This window comes from Pleurodeles waltl, chromosome 6 (assembly GCF_031143425.1).
Source record: "Pleurodeles waltl isolate 20211129_DDA chromosome 6, aPleWal1.hap1.20221129, whole genome shotgun sequence".
Classification (NCBI taxonomy): Eukaryota; Metazoa; Chordata; class Amphibia; order Caudata; family Salamandridae; genus Pleurodeles; species Pleurodeles waltl.
This window is the reverse complement of record NC_090445.1, coordinates 786,330,142-786,345,862: the sequence shown is the minus strand read 5'-3', so window position 1 is coordinate 786,345,862 and position 15,721 is coordinate 786,330,142. Positions and strand designations below refer to the sequence as shown.

Below are 15,721 nucleotides of genomic sequence, written 5' to 3'. Positions count from 1 at the left end.
AGGAGAGAGGAGACGAGGCCAGAGAGAGAGAGAGAGGAGAGAGGAGACGAGGCCAGAGAGAGAGAGAGAGGAGAGAGGAGAGGAGGCCAGAGAGAGAGAGGAGAGAGGAGAGGAGGAGAGGAGGCCAGAGAGAGAGAGGCGAGGAGGCCAGGAGGCCAGAGAGAGAGAGAGAGAGAGAGAGAGGAGAGGAGGCCAGAGAGAGAGAGAGAGAGAGAGAGAGAGAGGAGAGAGGAGACGAGAGAGAGAGAGAGAGAGAAAGAGAGAGAGACAGAGAGAGAGAGAGAGAGAGGAGAGAGGAGAGGAGGCAGAGAGAGAGAGGAGAGAGAGAGGAGGCCAGAGAGAGAGAGAGAGAGAGAGAGAGAGAGAGAGGAGAGAGAGAGAGAGAGGAGAGAGGAGGCCAGAGAGAGAGAGAGAGAGAGAGAGGAGAGGAGGCCAGAGAGAGAGAAGAGGAGGGAGAGAGGAGGCCAGAGAGAGAAGAGGAGGGAGAGAGGAGGCCAGAGAGAGAAGAGGAGGGGAGAGGAGGCCAGAGAGAGAAGAGGAGGGGAGAGGAGGCCAGAGAGAGAAGAGGAGAGGAGGCCAGAGAGAGAAGAGGAGAGGAGGCCAGAGAGAGAAGAGGAGAGGAGAGGAGGCCAGAGAGAGAGAGAAGAGGAGAGGAGGCCGGAGAGAAGGGGAGGGGAGAGGAGGCCGGAGAGAGAGGAGGGGAGAGGAGGCCGGAGAGAGAGGAGGGGAGAGGAGGCCGGAGAGAGAGGAGGGGAGAGGAGGCCGGAGAGAGAGGAGGCCGGAGAGAGAGGAGGGGAGAGGAGGCCGGAGAGAGAGGAGGGGAGAGGAGGCCGAAGAGAGAGGAGGGGAGAGGAGGCCGAAGAGAGAGGAGGGGAGAGGAGGCCGAAGAGAGAGGAGGGGAGAGGAGGCCGAAGAGAGAGGAGGGGAGAGGAGGCCGAAGAGAGGAGGAAGGAGAGAGAATCTGAGAAAGCTGTGCCCACGACTACAATGTGAGTAAGATCAGTTTACAAAAGAACAGATTCCTTAAGTGTTTCTTTTGCAGCGACTGAGAAACTTAAAACGGAGAATAGGGGATACCAAGAGGTCTGTTCTGTAGAGGGTATGCTAAGTAGAATACATATTTATATGCACTTGTAAATCACTTCAGTAGCACCTCCAGTCCAATGAGATTGTTGTAAAGTAATATGGAGAAAAGGAGTTGATTAATATTAAAAGCAGGGCAGGTGATGGTGCAGTGAGCAGAGTTTAAACATTCCCTAATTAAATTGTTGATCCCGATTTTGCATTAAACAGCCACTGCTCAACACTAGGAAGCGGAATTTAAACATTTCTACAACATTGTTCACTGCATTCCACTGTCACCTCTGTTGAATACTGCTGTAAAGACCATAAAAGAGCAGATGCCATTACCCACGCATCTCTTTAGATCCTGGTCCAAATAAGAGAAAAAAAAACACAGTTTCCACCTTTCCAGAAACTAGAATGGAAGGATTATCCATAGTTAATTCTGACATTAGGATTTATGAGAATTTCTCAGAATAAGTAAGTGGTAGGGTATTTGATAGGGAAGATGGCCCTTCTTCAACAAAGGAATTAGGATGGTATCCTTCCCTAGGTCCTCAATAATGTGTTTAGAAAGTACAAGTCAGGTAAGTGATATTCAATATAAAGCTGACCATCTTGGGTCAATTTTCAATCCTGAATAAGACGCTCCCTATGCACCTGGGGCAGCAAAAATGCTCAATTTCAATAAGTTATTTTCTACAGTTCTTTTACTTAAAAGAACAAAACTGGAATCCTCCTGTGCAAACCTCGCAAAACTGTAGCACAATGGGCACAAGTGTGCCAAAAAGCTGTCTTGGGAAACTTTCCCTAACATGTTTCTTGTCTTATAGAGGTGTCAGGAGTCTTCTAATGAAGCAAATACTAGAACAGGGACAAGCTGAGAAAACTGCTTTGAGTTCAGTTTAGCATTTTACTCTTTTGTGACAGTCTAAGCTTAATTGTATGTATTCAGATCCCACCTCCCACAAAATAAAGGAAGAATATTTCACCATATTTTAGCTTCAGTGATATACGGATACTGCTTTCACTTGTTTCTGCAGCACATTCATCTTTGACCAGCTTAACTTGTATGCTTAAAAAATACTAAGACCCTATTTAGAAAGGAAAGAGGATAAAGGCCAACCAAACTGTGAAACTCAAAAAAACATTCTGTTCTGAAATTACATGCCCCAGTACCAGAAACTGGCAGTACTGCGGTGTATTAAAAATATGCAAGAGTAACTGCAGAGACTTCCAGCAGCTAGAGGCTCTTAACAGGACCCTAAAGTCTGCACAGAGACAGATTTATTTATAACTAAGCATAATATAATTAGTAATCAGTGGTGTTCCTAAAAGTTCAGCTATTCGGTGCAAATAAACTAGAGCTTAAGTACAGTAACAGCAATTAAGTTATGCTTATGCTGCAAATAACAAGAATCTACATTAAACACTAGGCAAAAAGGTACAGTCATTCGTGTGCTATCACATGCTGAGCTATTCACCAATTACTGTAAACACACAGGCAAACGTCTTGTCACACTGGGTGGAAAACATTCATAAAAGTACTCCTGCACCCTGAAAGATGGTGTTGTTCGGCTTCGTGCTGACGTTCCACTCTGGAAGTGACCAGCAGAGCCACATGTAAGTGCTACCCATGCTTGGTGATGTCAGCTGCTTTCTAGGCTGTCAACACCCTAAGACGTAGAGCACAACAGCATACTGGCATGCTTAGTGGGCAGATCCCTAGAACGGGAACCTTTTAAGGAGGAAAAAGAGCCCAGCTCACAGAATAGGGAGATGAGGGTCAGTGGGGAAACTGCAGTTAGAAGTATCCATGGGAAGTACAATTTACTTATGTTGGGTAACAGTTTTTCTTGTGGATACTCTAACTGAAAATTCATAATCTTATGAACAGATACAATGCAGTACCTTCCTAAGGTGGTGGGTATGTGAACTGGTTTAGATCAATAGATCAAATAAATCCTGCATTACCAAGTGGGCAATATGCCACACTTGACAGACCTGAATGTCATAGAAGTAGTGCTTTGTGAATGTGTGTACAGACACCCATGTAGCTGCCTGACAGATGTCCAGTATAGGCATATCGTGTGCTAATGCACGGGGAGCGGTTTTGGCCAGGTGGAATGTACCAGCTAGCCTTCTGGTGGCTACTTCTATGCCAGTACCTTTATGCATAAAACAATCCATCAAGAGATTGTCTATTTTTGCACTGCCTTGCCTTGCCTTCTTTGCTCCAAAAAAACCCTACAAAAAGATGATTCTCCACTTGATGCTCATTGATACAATAGATATAGAAGCTTAATGCTTTTAGGAACCAAACGTCTGAGTCTCCCTTCCTCCTTAGAGGGGTGAGGTGAAGCCAAAAAACACTGGACGGGTGATGGAGTAACCACTTTCTGTACAAATGATGCTAGATCCTCAAAATCAACTTATCTCGTAAGGTTGTATACATTGGATTTTACTAAAAATAGCCTCGAGATAACTCACACGTATAGCTGATGCTACAGAAAGGTAAAAAGACTGTCTTTAAAGTCATAATTCTAAAGGGACAACTGTACAGAAACTCAAAAGGGGTATATCTATTGACAATCTCATCACAACATGTGATTTCAATAATGAAGGCTGGTCCTGCAACCACAAAAAAACTCATAAAGAGCTGATAAGCAGCCTTTAACGGAGACCAAAGCAAGTCTTTGCTGGGCTAGGGCCAGGACTAAAACAAAAACTTCAGATAACTTTGCCTGTAATGGATCAATTTGTTGGGTGTCACACTAATTTGCCCCAGCGACTGGCGTACCTGCTTTTGTGGAAAGATGCCTCACCGCCAAAATTACCCTACTGTTGTCACTCAATCTCCAAGCATAGAGATACAAATTTTGCAGACCCCGGAGATGGTTAATTTTCAGACATGGGTGTAACACCCTTCCCTGTGGCTGTGACCGAGGATCCTCCTGAAGAGGCAGCTTGATCAGAAGACAGATGGTCATACCCAGGAGTTCTGGGTAGTACACTCTCCTGGCCCACCCACTGCCAATACGTTCACCTGGTCCCAGTCGTTCCTAATCTTCACCAGAACACTAGGCAGGAGAGGCAGTGGTGGGAAGGCATACAGGAGTTCCGAACTCCACTCTAGAAAAAGACATCCCTGAGAAAGATGCTTTGGGGATAGCCTGCGGACAAGAAATGGAGTAGCCACTTTTGGCTAAACCCAATGCCGATCTGATCAAGTTATTCCTGATGATCTTTAGTACTCGAGGCAGGGAGAGGCCGTGGTGAGAAGGCATAGAGGAGTCCCAAGCCCCAGTCTAGACAAACATGTCAGAGAACTGCTTGGAAAACTCCAATGTGCTACAGTACTGACGTAGCAGGTTCTTGGTGGTGGTGAAGAGACTGAGCCAAGGTTATCTCCATTGCTGGAGGACGCCCTGTGCATCTCCAAGTGCAACTGCCATTATAAAACACTGGGCACAAGCAGCTGTTTTTTTTTTGTTTTTTTTTTTTTTGCCCTGGAGTTCAAAGGTTCCACCAGGTGGCTCACCACCAGAGAAATCCCTTTGCATTCCACCCACTTCAAGGTGCAGGCCTTCCTGACACAGAGCCCAGGACCCAACGCAGTCCTACTCCTTGCAGCACCACATGGTGGTGGCATTTGCGAGCGCCTGCAGGACCAAGCAAATCACCCTCAAGCTGAGGTGGAACAGAGTCTCCGCCAGACACTAGATGCCTCTGTCCACCTCTCCCATATGGCCTCCTCATCCCGCAGTGATGCATCTGTGACCACATCCAGCTCTTGGTGGGATAAAGAGAAAGGCCTGCCAAGAGCCCAGTAGCCACCACTGCAGATCTTTTGCAGTCTTACCTGAAATAAGGATAACATCAAACAAATGTCCCTGATGATGCGCCCACTGAGATTTGAGATCCCACTGCAGAGCCTCCATATGCCATCTGTGTATTTCACCAGCAGTATGCAGAAAGACAACAAACCCAGCAGCCTCAATCATACGAACCGAGACTCAGGACAGAGGCTGGGCAATGATCCTAAGTGTCCTGGAATTGCCACTTCAGGGTGAAAGGCAATACTACACTATCCAGAATAGCTCACAAGAGTCTGTGAAGGAGTTGGGTGTGATTTGGGCATGTTGATAGTGAGCCCCAATGATGCGAGAAAGTTCTGTCTCGAGGTGGCCGAGAACTGCATGAGGCATTCCCACCTTTAACAGACAGTTATGGGAGTAACTCCTACTTCATGATCACCCTTCCCTGCAGGGGAGTCCAAATGGGAGAATGTGTACTGAAACTGTTTCTGGCCCACTGTGAAGCACAAACAGCACTTATGGGGTCTGCAGTACAGTGATGTGAAAATAAGCATCCTGTATTTTCAATGCCACCATACAGTCTCCAGGTCTAGGGCAGATAAGACCTGGGTTAACATGAGCATACTGAATTGGTCTTCCTGTAGGATGGTGGTCAGAGAAGATCTAATGTAGAACAAAGGCTTGTCCTATTTTGGCACAAGGAATCGAGATTAACACTCAGTTCCTACTTCAAAAGTAGGAAGCCTCTTTATGGCCCCCAGGGACAAAGGGGCGTCCTACTATAAGAAGGAGAGATGGCCCTCTGTCAGCTGCCCTGAAGGTGGTATCAGAGGTATTCGGGAATGGAAGTGCACAGCCCCAAAGGACAATTTAAAGAAACCACTTGACTGTTGTGATGGCTTGCAACTCTGAGGAAATTTAGAATCCTGTATCCAAATAGGTGGCTGTGCTGAGCTGCACGTTGTCCTTGCTGTCCTTGTTGTCTCTCGGAACCTCAGCCTCTGCCACAAAAGTGTTGAAAGGCCTGGAGGAGGAGTCTGGCGTTGGTTTAATAGGAAGCCTCTACCAAAGCCAGGGAGAGTTTGAAGTTGCTGATATAACAAACATTCCAAGGCAGAGTCTGCTTTGCCTCCAAGAAGGCGATAGCCATCAAATGGCATGCTCATGAAGGATGCCTGGACATATCCAGAAACTCCTGTAGATACCATCCAGGCATGGCACTGAAAATCCACATTCGTACCCATGGCAAGTCTCAATCAGTTGTGTTCAATTCAGATCTGAAACTGTCCTCAATAGCCTGAGGTAAAAGACGTCCAAAGGTCGTACGGAACCAGTGCAATTTGTGCCAACATGTTCCAAAGGGCATGGGAGTAGCAGCCCAGGATACAGCTGGAATTTACTGATTTAGAGCATGGATCATGGAAGAGGAAAAAATGTCTTACCAAATGATTCTATTTGTTTCAAGTCACAATCAGGAGGAGTGGTAGGGAAGGCATTAGGATTGACTTTTGCTGGTGAACACCTGTACCACTAAACTTTTTGGCATCAGGTGGTGTGTAAGAAAGGAAGGTTCGCCACGGGCGGGGCGATGAGCAACTGTCTTATCAGGCAAATATGAATGAGGCTTGGATCAATGCTTAAAAGAGCATCTGTAAGGGGCTCTGTGGGAGCCTGACCTGATCGCAGGACTTCAGTCAATACATTGATTTTTACTTCCATACTTTGTAGCCCTAAATCCAAAACACCAGTCGCTCTTCACATAAGGGCCAAAAAAAAAAAAAAAAAAAAAAAACACACACCTCACTCTTTACCCGGACAATGGGTGTGGACACAAGGCCAGTATCAGGTCAAGTGTCCAGCCCAATGGCACCCTGAAGCTCTTCATACTAGTTTTTCTAATCATATTGTGAAACAGTCATTCCAATCATCACAGTAATCGGCATCAGAATCTGTGCCAAAAAGACTGTGTAAAGTGTAGGGCAAAATGTATGTCGTCAGAGCAGTTGCCAAGTGGCTATGTACTGGTAGTCAGCAGGCACAACTTCAGGCAAGGTTGTGGCGAATTCAGCTCAGAGTTGAACAGCACTATGGGATGCATACCCTGATCCAGAGTTGGCACTGATGTGAGGGAAACGGGTACAGAGTTGCACAGGATGGTGCCGGAACCTAAGCCAGCACCGAAGCCACAGGTGAAACTGCTGCGGGTCCAAGGGGCACAGATGGCACTGAGGGCGGATCTGCTGCAGGTCCAAGGGGCACAGATGGCACTGAGGACGGATCTGCTGGAGTCCCCTACGGATCCTTGAGGACCAAAGGAGTCACAGAGGAAGTAGGTACAATGCCAAATATATGAAGTATGGCCTCCCTGAATGTCTCAACTTGCCGTGAGATCACCAATGGACTTGGAAATTCATAATGCATGGGGGCTAAACTCCGATTTGGCTCTGATGGAGACTGGTAGTGAGCCTGGGAGGCACACTGGCACCTTTGTGCCATAAGTGGACGAAGGGGCAGACTCCAGATGTAAAATCTTATGCTTTTACTTCAACTTACCTGAATACTTCGGTGCAGATATGCCACAGAAATGACAGAGCGGGAATGGAACCTTCCTTCCGATCAGTTACAGCAAGTAGTCTTAGGTCCTGGAATCGATTTATGACCCCAGGCGCCACAAACAACCATTGTGAGAGTCAGTCATAGACATCTGTTTGCTGCAGTAACTTCACCGTTTAAACCCTTTTGCTTTACAGGATGACATTTCCCCTTGCACACTGGTAAACCTTTGAAAAGAAGCAGATCTAAGACCAAGGAGAAGCTCTGGATCAGAGTCTGAATGTGCAGAAAGTAAAGAACTGACACCGGCACGCTTGAGTAGAGCTTACTGCCATTTTTTTGGCACACCTGAGAATTGCTATAAAAGTGCAGATCCACTCTGATACTTGAGGAATATGTGGTAAGAAGAATCCACATGGCATCTTCCCTTTAATGGTCAGTCTTCACTGGTAAGCCATTCCTTAGTCATCCACCCAATGACCATATCTTTAATCACAGGTTGTCAAATGAAGAGAGGCACATTACGATTCCATTACACTAAAGGGTCACCTCTGCAGAGTGATTAAAAAAAAAAAAAAAAAAAAAAAACACTAATAAGGCTGATGTCGCTCCAAACCACTTGTTTCCTTGAAACGGATAGGCCTTAGGGGTTCTGCGGTGGAAAGATTTATGTGGTTATCTAGTGGATAATGGCAGTCAGGGCATTTGCATTTCACCAAGTAATGTAATCTAGTTTAACTTCCAAGCATCTCTCAGATTCGAAGACTGTACAAACCTGGCCTTTTTTGTTCTTTGAATAGGCTTTATTGTTGAATTGTTGCCATTTTGATTTCTGAACTTCACGCTCCTGTTCAAGTTCTTTCATTCTCTGGGCTTTTTTCAATGCTTTCTTCTTTTTATATTCTCGTTGCTGTGCGATCATTTCTTTTCTGCAAGTTTAAATTAAAATAAATTGTGTTAAATTAATAATATAAAGACAAAAAAAAGTAGGTATTGACCTTGATCAAATTGCAATTTAACAGAAGATGACCATGATAAACACAATGTTACAATATCACAAATTATGTCTTGGACTTTGGAGCTGTAAAGACCACTGAGTAGAGGCTAGCAGAGTCAGATGCAGACCTACAGAAAGACAACTACACCCAAGAACCATTCTTTTAGGTCACCAGTATTCTTTTCAACAGCACTGAGCTTCTGCAGAATACTATTCATGTTAGAACAGAGTAGCAAGCAATGATTGAGTCAAGGCAACGATAAAGTCAAGACAGTGGGACTGAGACTTCAAGGAATGAACCATGACCCGGAGGTTTATGGTGATCTAGTGAACCTCATTACAATATACACAGAGCAAGAGGAATCAAAATGATAGTGTGTAAGGAAATGTTACTTGTAATACTAGCTCTATATCGTAAGTATTCTGACTGACGTCGCAAATGTAGAATAGTCCCACCTGTGTGCAGGGACCCTGGTACATTTCTTTTGGATATGTTCTTCTGACGTTGGAGGTACCCACCTTACTGTTAAACATGCCAGCTTTAACTGCATTCTTCTGTTGAAAACTAAATAAATGTATTATTATATTCACTGAAACAAAGGTATAAGTGAAGTTATAGATAGGTGAAAATGTCTGTTGCAACTTCACGTTTTAACCTCGAAAAACCACAAACTTTCACCGGTTATAGTTTACTAAGCTAACTATAACTTGCACCCCTGTTATGCACTGCCTAGGACCTCACATATTACACCCATAACATGTTTAATGGCATCACTGATGACATCACAAATTCCATAATTTCTTACCTCACTCAACAAGGCAAACAGTTTGCTACACTCTGAAATCTATCCAGTAATGAACATCTAGAACACATTTTCTATACTTTCTTTCTGCTAATGAGTGCAAGTCTTTCTGACATGCTTCACCAATTAATGGGGCTTCAGTGTCTAGATGGAATGCTCACTCCGTGAATAGTTGTGCACAGCATGGAGGCTGTGCATAGTATGGGTAGTACTATTTAAATGGGCTTGGGTGCCTGAAGGAGTCACTTCTCTGTGTAGAGCTGTGCAGAGGGATAAGGCTGTGTGTAGCATGAGCTTGTCTTCCTAATGGGCTTGGGTGTCTTGATCTTGAGGGAGCAGCCTCTTTATGAAGAGCTGTACCGGTTTGTAGAGTAAACTGAATAGCACTAGTGTGGTTCATGTCACCAGTGATTTCATCTATGTCATTGAAGCCTGTCATGAGTGATGTAATATGTGAGGTCATAAGCAGATCATGGCAGGAGGCTTTCAGAGTTCAAAAAATGATGTTTTTATTGACAATTTCACCTAACTATATAATCGCTTTAACCTTTCTTTTAAAGAAATACCTGTTTTTGCGGTAAAGTAACAGGGCTCGAAAAATCCACTCGCCCAACCGCATTGGAGAGTCTTATTTGATCAGGTCGAGTTATTTTCAATATTTACTCGTCCCTTCTGGCCACTTGACAATGAACAGGTGTTCTGTTAAGTTGAAAAGAGGAGGGGCAATAAAAGATGCATTTACATCTTGTTCTTATGTCACATTTGCTCAGGGTGTTCAAAGACAGAGGTCAAAAGTCAGTTTTTCTTACTATTAGTTTTCCCTTCTGACTGCAGAGTTCCAGGACTTTGTATGGTGAACTGTGTGACCTGCTGCTTAGAATGTGAAATAAAAGGATGTAGGGGGTCATGTTCTTCCTAACACACAACATTTAAATGACTAAGTCAACTGTGTGACGAAAAAATATTTTAATAGCATGAAAACAAATCAGAATACTTTACATGTTGATGTAAAAAGGACATTTTTTCTGAAACCCAATTTTCAGAGATTGTTAATACACTATATAGTTTTATCAGTAAATCTGCAAGTTAGTGGAGATGTTTTTGGACATTTCTTGGAAAGGTACTGTGTGTAGATGACAATATGTTACCACATCATGGTGTAGTGATATTTATTAAAACTGAGTCTTTAAACAAACTGACACACTCCTGTCCTGATGGCAATGTTGTCAGTAAACTAAAAACAAAGTCCTAGGTTATGTAGGCTAGACCTCATGGGTATGTGGGCTAGTATCTTGTGATGCACGCAGCACACTTTAGTCTACTTAAACAAAACAGTTTTTTTGTACCCCAGAAATGCTGAGCTCACATATTTGAAGGTGCACTCATATGTGAGAATTAAGAAAAAAGGTGACTAATATGAGACCAGTTTATGGGACAAGTACATTACAGTTAGTTCGACTAGACTAGATTATTTAAGTTACTCGAACTGCAGGTCTAGTAAAATGTTTATGATTTTTCGAGCTCTGATTAAGATCTTATTAACATACCCAACCCCGCAGGCAGCCAACCTCAAAGGCTGTGCATGGCGTGGTGTTGGCCACAGGTCCCAACAGAGTAAGCAGGGTTAGCGAGGGAGTGGGAGAAGTGGGGTTAGTGAAGTCTGTGCTGGCTCCTGCAGGACCACCCATGGGCATCAACGGGTCCCTGCAGGAGCTGTCAAAAAGCTCCCACAAAAGCACTGCAGGATTTGTGGTTTTTTTTTCTCCCCCTCAAAGTCCAGGGGACATAGGCTAGGAGGTCAGGGTATCTAATGCCCCCTAAAATCTGTTTTTATTTTTAGGATATGGGGACGCGGTCGCTGCTTCCTGTAACAGTAGCCACATTAGTTCATCATGCCGCAGACAGACAGAAATCAGATTTCTATATACAGCCAGACCGATTGATGGGTGAAAAAGGGTCCTTGTAACCAATAAGATCTCTCTATTTTTTAATTTGCGGTCCCACAAGACTTCTGTGGGGTGAACCTTCTAGATATCTATTTTTGAGCCTACTTTCTGGAAAACATCTGAACGGAGTTGACATCAAATCTCAAAAAGCACACCTTTCTGGCAGCTTGGGTGTAATTCTGTTCAGATGTCTTTCTGTATCATTGTCTAAATTTCCATATGAAAATTGCAAGGAGGGAGGGGTAGACAATTTGGGACCTTATACTCTTTCTTAGCCCTCGTGTGAATGATCACCCTGAAACCTTCCCTTTTTAGGAAGGCAGCTGAGGTGGTTGAACTGTTTGGAACGTTTTGTTAGGATTCGTCAAACGGCAACAAAGTTATTAGCGAAATATAGGAAGTCAGGCTTAACTATAAATAGTGGCAATATATTTTTCCAATCAACATTACAGCAATTAGTGTAGTAATGTGCAATACAGTATTAAAAAAAAAAAAAAAAAAAAAAGCCTAGCAGCCGAGAAAAATTGAAAAAATAAAGGGAAAGTTCTCAGTTCAAAAGTGTACCGGCTAGATACAGCATATACCCTGGCCTTAAGACCGCAATTTTCATTACCCAGTATGTACTATACTGGCAGTTTGACTCACAGCCTCTATTCTTCTTCAAAAGGAGAATATGGCATTTCGAAGGTATTATAAAAATGGTATTACACTGACAACCAGGGCGATGGGAGGGTTGTTTGGGACTTCAGTGAGGATACCTACAATGCAGAACTATTGTCATAAGTAACATTTCCTACTGCATCATAGCATGGTCGTTGATACTCAAACGTAGAATAGAGTACCAAGCATATCTCCACTTTATGGCTCTCAATGCAAGGAAAAAAAGCATAAAAATATAAAGATATGCTGAAAAACGAAAAGAACTGAGGGTGGACTAACTACATGAACCCGATTCAAAGTATTAGTTTGGGAATCTTCATCCAGACAGTGTCCAAGTTTCCAAGTTGCTGCCTTACATATTTCAGAAAGAAACTTTCTTTACCTAAACAGCAGATGGTGCTTTCCTCTAGTAGAATGTACTTTGGGTTTACTAGGAAGAAATGTGTTTGTTTCCTGGATTATGTGTTACCCAATTCACAATCAACCAAGCAATAGCCTGTTTGGAAGGTACTAATCCTGTTCAGAAGAGACCATAATTTACAAAGAGAACTCCCTGTCCTGTGTAATGGTTCTAAAATCTAGTTAATATAGAGCTCTCTCTGCTGGATATTAAGGATGGGGAAAAATACAGAAAGATTTTTACATCAAATTCTTATACACTTTTGGGCAGAAAGAAGGATTTGTTCTGAAAACTACCCTATTGTGATGAGTAAGGCTCACACAATGAAGCCTGTAGCTCACTCACTTTCCTCGCAGATGTAATGGCAACTAAGAAAGCAACCTTCCACGAAAGATGCTATAATGTGGCCTAATTAACGGATTCAGAAGGATAGAAGTCAATCTGATTGGACAATAGGTCGTTTCAAGACTATCCAGGAATTTTGATGACTGGGATTGTGAAGAAAGACCTTTGATTGGGGCATTACGATAAGCTGTTAAGATGGCGAGGTGCACTTTAATAAAACCGAAAGTTAAGAAATTTCCCAATGCAACAAATAACATAATTTCACGTCTTTCCTGGCAGGAAAGACAATCAGGACTTTTATAAAGGCACCAAAAACATGCCTTTTTCCTTGCCTTGGACACTCTGCCACTATTAAGATCATGGTAGAGGGAGACCACTTAAATTTGATGATCACTGATTGTAACAGCAGTACTGGAGGAACATTTACATAAATGTGTTCAACCAAGTAATTGAAAGAGCATTGCCCACTGATTGTGGGTGCCACAATCTGGATCTATAGTTTTGGCATTTTGTGCAGTGGAAAAAACCCAGTCTTACGAGACAGCAAAACAGTAGAGTTCCCATTCAAGGTCATGATAAAACTTGTCTGCTGAGTAGGTCTGCTTTAGTGTATTTGGAGACCTGGCAGCTATACTACTTGAAGAGCTAGATTCTAGTTTGTTGAAATAGTACATTATTGTGGTACTGTCCATGTGTACTTGAACTCCGTCCATGCTAGTTATAAAGCACTGAGGGTGAAATGGACTAGTTTGAGCTCAAGAAAATCAATGTAGTAAAGTGGCTGTTGTGGAGACCACTGACAGAATTGTGTGATTTTTTAAAGTTGCTCCCCATCCAGTGAGAAAAGAATCAGCAACTCAGGTCGGAGTTTTTGAGGACTCTGGGTGAACAAGATTCTTTTGAGATTTCAGAGCTTCTTGCTTTAGGGAGATTATGCCTTCCAGATCTCCCTGAACCTGTGTTTGTGGTCTTCAAAACATTGTTGTAGAGGTATCATATGGAGATGGACACTGGGTACCAGAAAAATGCAAAAGGCCATGGGACCTAGTAGGGCGGTGACTTTCCTAACTACTGGTATTGCAGCATGTAATAACTAGTGACATTTTTGGAAAACAAGTATACTCTTTCTGGTAAAAGAAGACACGTCTCTGTTCATTGTGCTGAGAGATGCTCCTAGATATGTTAAGATTTGAACCAGAGATGTGGTTGATTTTTTTCAGATCCAATCATCGCCCTAAGCGGTCTAAAAATTCAGAGTAGTCAAAGTCCTTTTGCACCTGAAATGGTATGAGCACCTTTATCAGCCATTCATTTAAATATGAGTAGACAAAGATCCTTTTTCTACGAAGAAAAGCTGCCACCACTGCCATACATTTTCAAAATATTTTTGGGGTCTACGCGAGGCCAAAAGGCAACAACTTTTACTGGTATTGAGTTTTGCTGCAAGGACGCGGAGGGTTTGTCTATGTTTCCCTGCAACTGGAATGTGGACAAAAGCACCCCTTTACATCCAAAGAGCACACTCAGTTTCCTTTTATCAGTGGAGGATACATTTGATGCAGTGCTAACAGTCTGAATTCTTGGCGTGTTATGTACTTGGTTGCCTTGTCTGAGGTCTAATATGGGTAGGAATTCTTGTTTGCAGCCTTTCCTCCAGGAATCTTATTTCCAATCTTTCGGTTGAACCTCCAAATGTTTGTAAGGATTCCCAGAGTTCTTTCATATCTACCAACTGCTGAGTCACTTATTGTTTTTTAGGGGTGTAGCAGCAGAACCACAAACTTTCTGACCCACTGCGTTAATCTTTTGGCTCTCCCCTTCAAGAGATACTGTTTCTGGAGTTGAAGGATGCTTATTAGGAACTGCAGGCACAATTACAAAATCCAGTTTCGGTTCTTTCCTAAGTAAGAATGGAAGCTGTTTGGAGTCAAGTGCTGCATGCTTCAAGGTAGCTGGCTTAAGGAGCTTTTCCTCTGCTAGTTCGGTAAAATCTGGAACTATGGTAAGAGCATGCCTTGGAGATACTCTTGGCTGTAAAGTCTCCATAATGACAGACTGCAGCACAAGGGACCTCAATCTGAGTGTTCAGTTTTGCTGCACATCCGACTAGAACATCCTGAAAGGTCAAGAGGTCATCCACTAGAGATGCATGATGTATCTGTTTTGTCACATCTTGACAGGCTCAGAGATGTAGCTGGTGTTCTCCTTTGCTTACTATGTTCAGGATGCTAAGGGCAGGAAGACGGTTCTGGAATCCTCAGAGTTCCTTGTGGCAATTGTAATGATGGTGGCAGAGGAGTGAAAACAGTTGGATCATAAACTGTAAGTAAATCCAAAGGCTGAAGAGGTACTTGCAGTGCAACATTTGCTGGAATTGCCAGTCTGGACTCTTAGAACCAATGTTTCCCTTCAAGGCAATGACAGTATAGGAATGAAGTGAAGAAACACTTGACTGTTGCTGTTGACTGCCTTGACATCAATCTAAGAGTTAATTCAGGTCAAAGACATTCCTGGCGCTGGGATATGTTGGCTCACCATTGATAAAGCTGTAGAATGTCTTGATATCGAATGGGGTTGTAGAAAAGTTACTGTTCTCAAATGTATCGACATCTATCTGTTATGCACTGGCAATCCAACTGATTCAATCACTGACAATAGCACTGCTGTATGTCTGTGCAGAATGGCAGGAGTGTTTTGAGTGGTGCTGACATCTAGGGTGTTTCTTTTCCTTGGACCTCCCATTATGGGGGTGCTTTCGTGGGAGAAAGCTGGAGCAATGCGGGGTGGGGAGGGCTTCCAGATTTTCATCTTTTTTTCTTTCCACCTCCACCCTGAATTCCTGCACCTTCCCTCTCACGTGAACTCACCCTGCCCTCGATTGTCCTTTTTGTTTAAAACAAATTACAAAAAAGAACAATCTTTGACATTGGGAGACAAAGCAAGCAGACCCTATAGGGCATGTGGGTCAGAAAAAAAGCTTTCTTCCATCCAAAGGAGAACTCTATCACAAATTGTTAAGGGGGGAGGGGTTGGAAGGGATTTAAAGAAGGAAGGCAGGAAAGCAAAGAAAGAAGGAAGGGGAAAAGAAAGAAAGAAACCAGTGAAAGATAAAGCAGGGAATGTGTTTATTTCTTTAA

At 43.3% G+C, this 15,721-nt stretch overlaps 1 protein-coding gene across 1 annotated transcript in view; it reads right to left on the bottom strand.

The window, feature by feature from the left end:
• SMNDC1 (survival motor neuron domain containing 1) overlaps positions 1 to 15,721 on the bottom strand; it is a 62,267-nt gene that overhangs the window by 4,106 nt on the left and 42,440 nt on the right. The window contains exon 5 of the mRNA XM_069239410.1: positions 8,209 to 8,362. Within this exon, the coding sequence (XP_069095511.1) occupies positions 8,209 to 8,362 (154 nt within the window). The remainder of the gene's footprint in view (positions 1 to 8,208; positions 8,363 to 15,721) is intronic.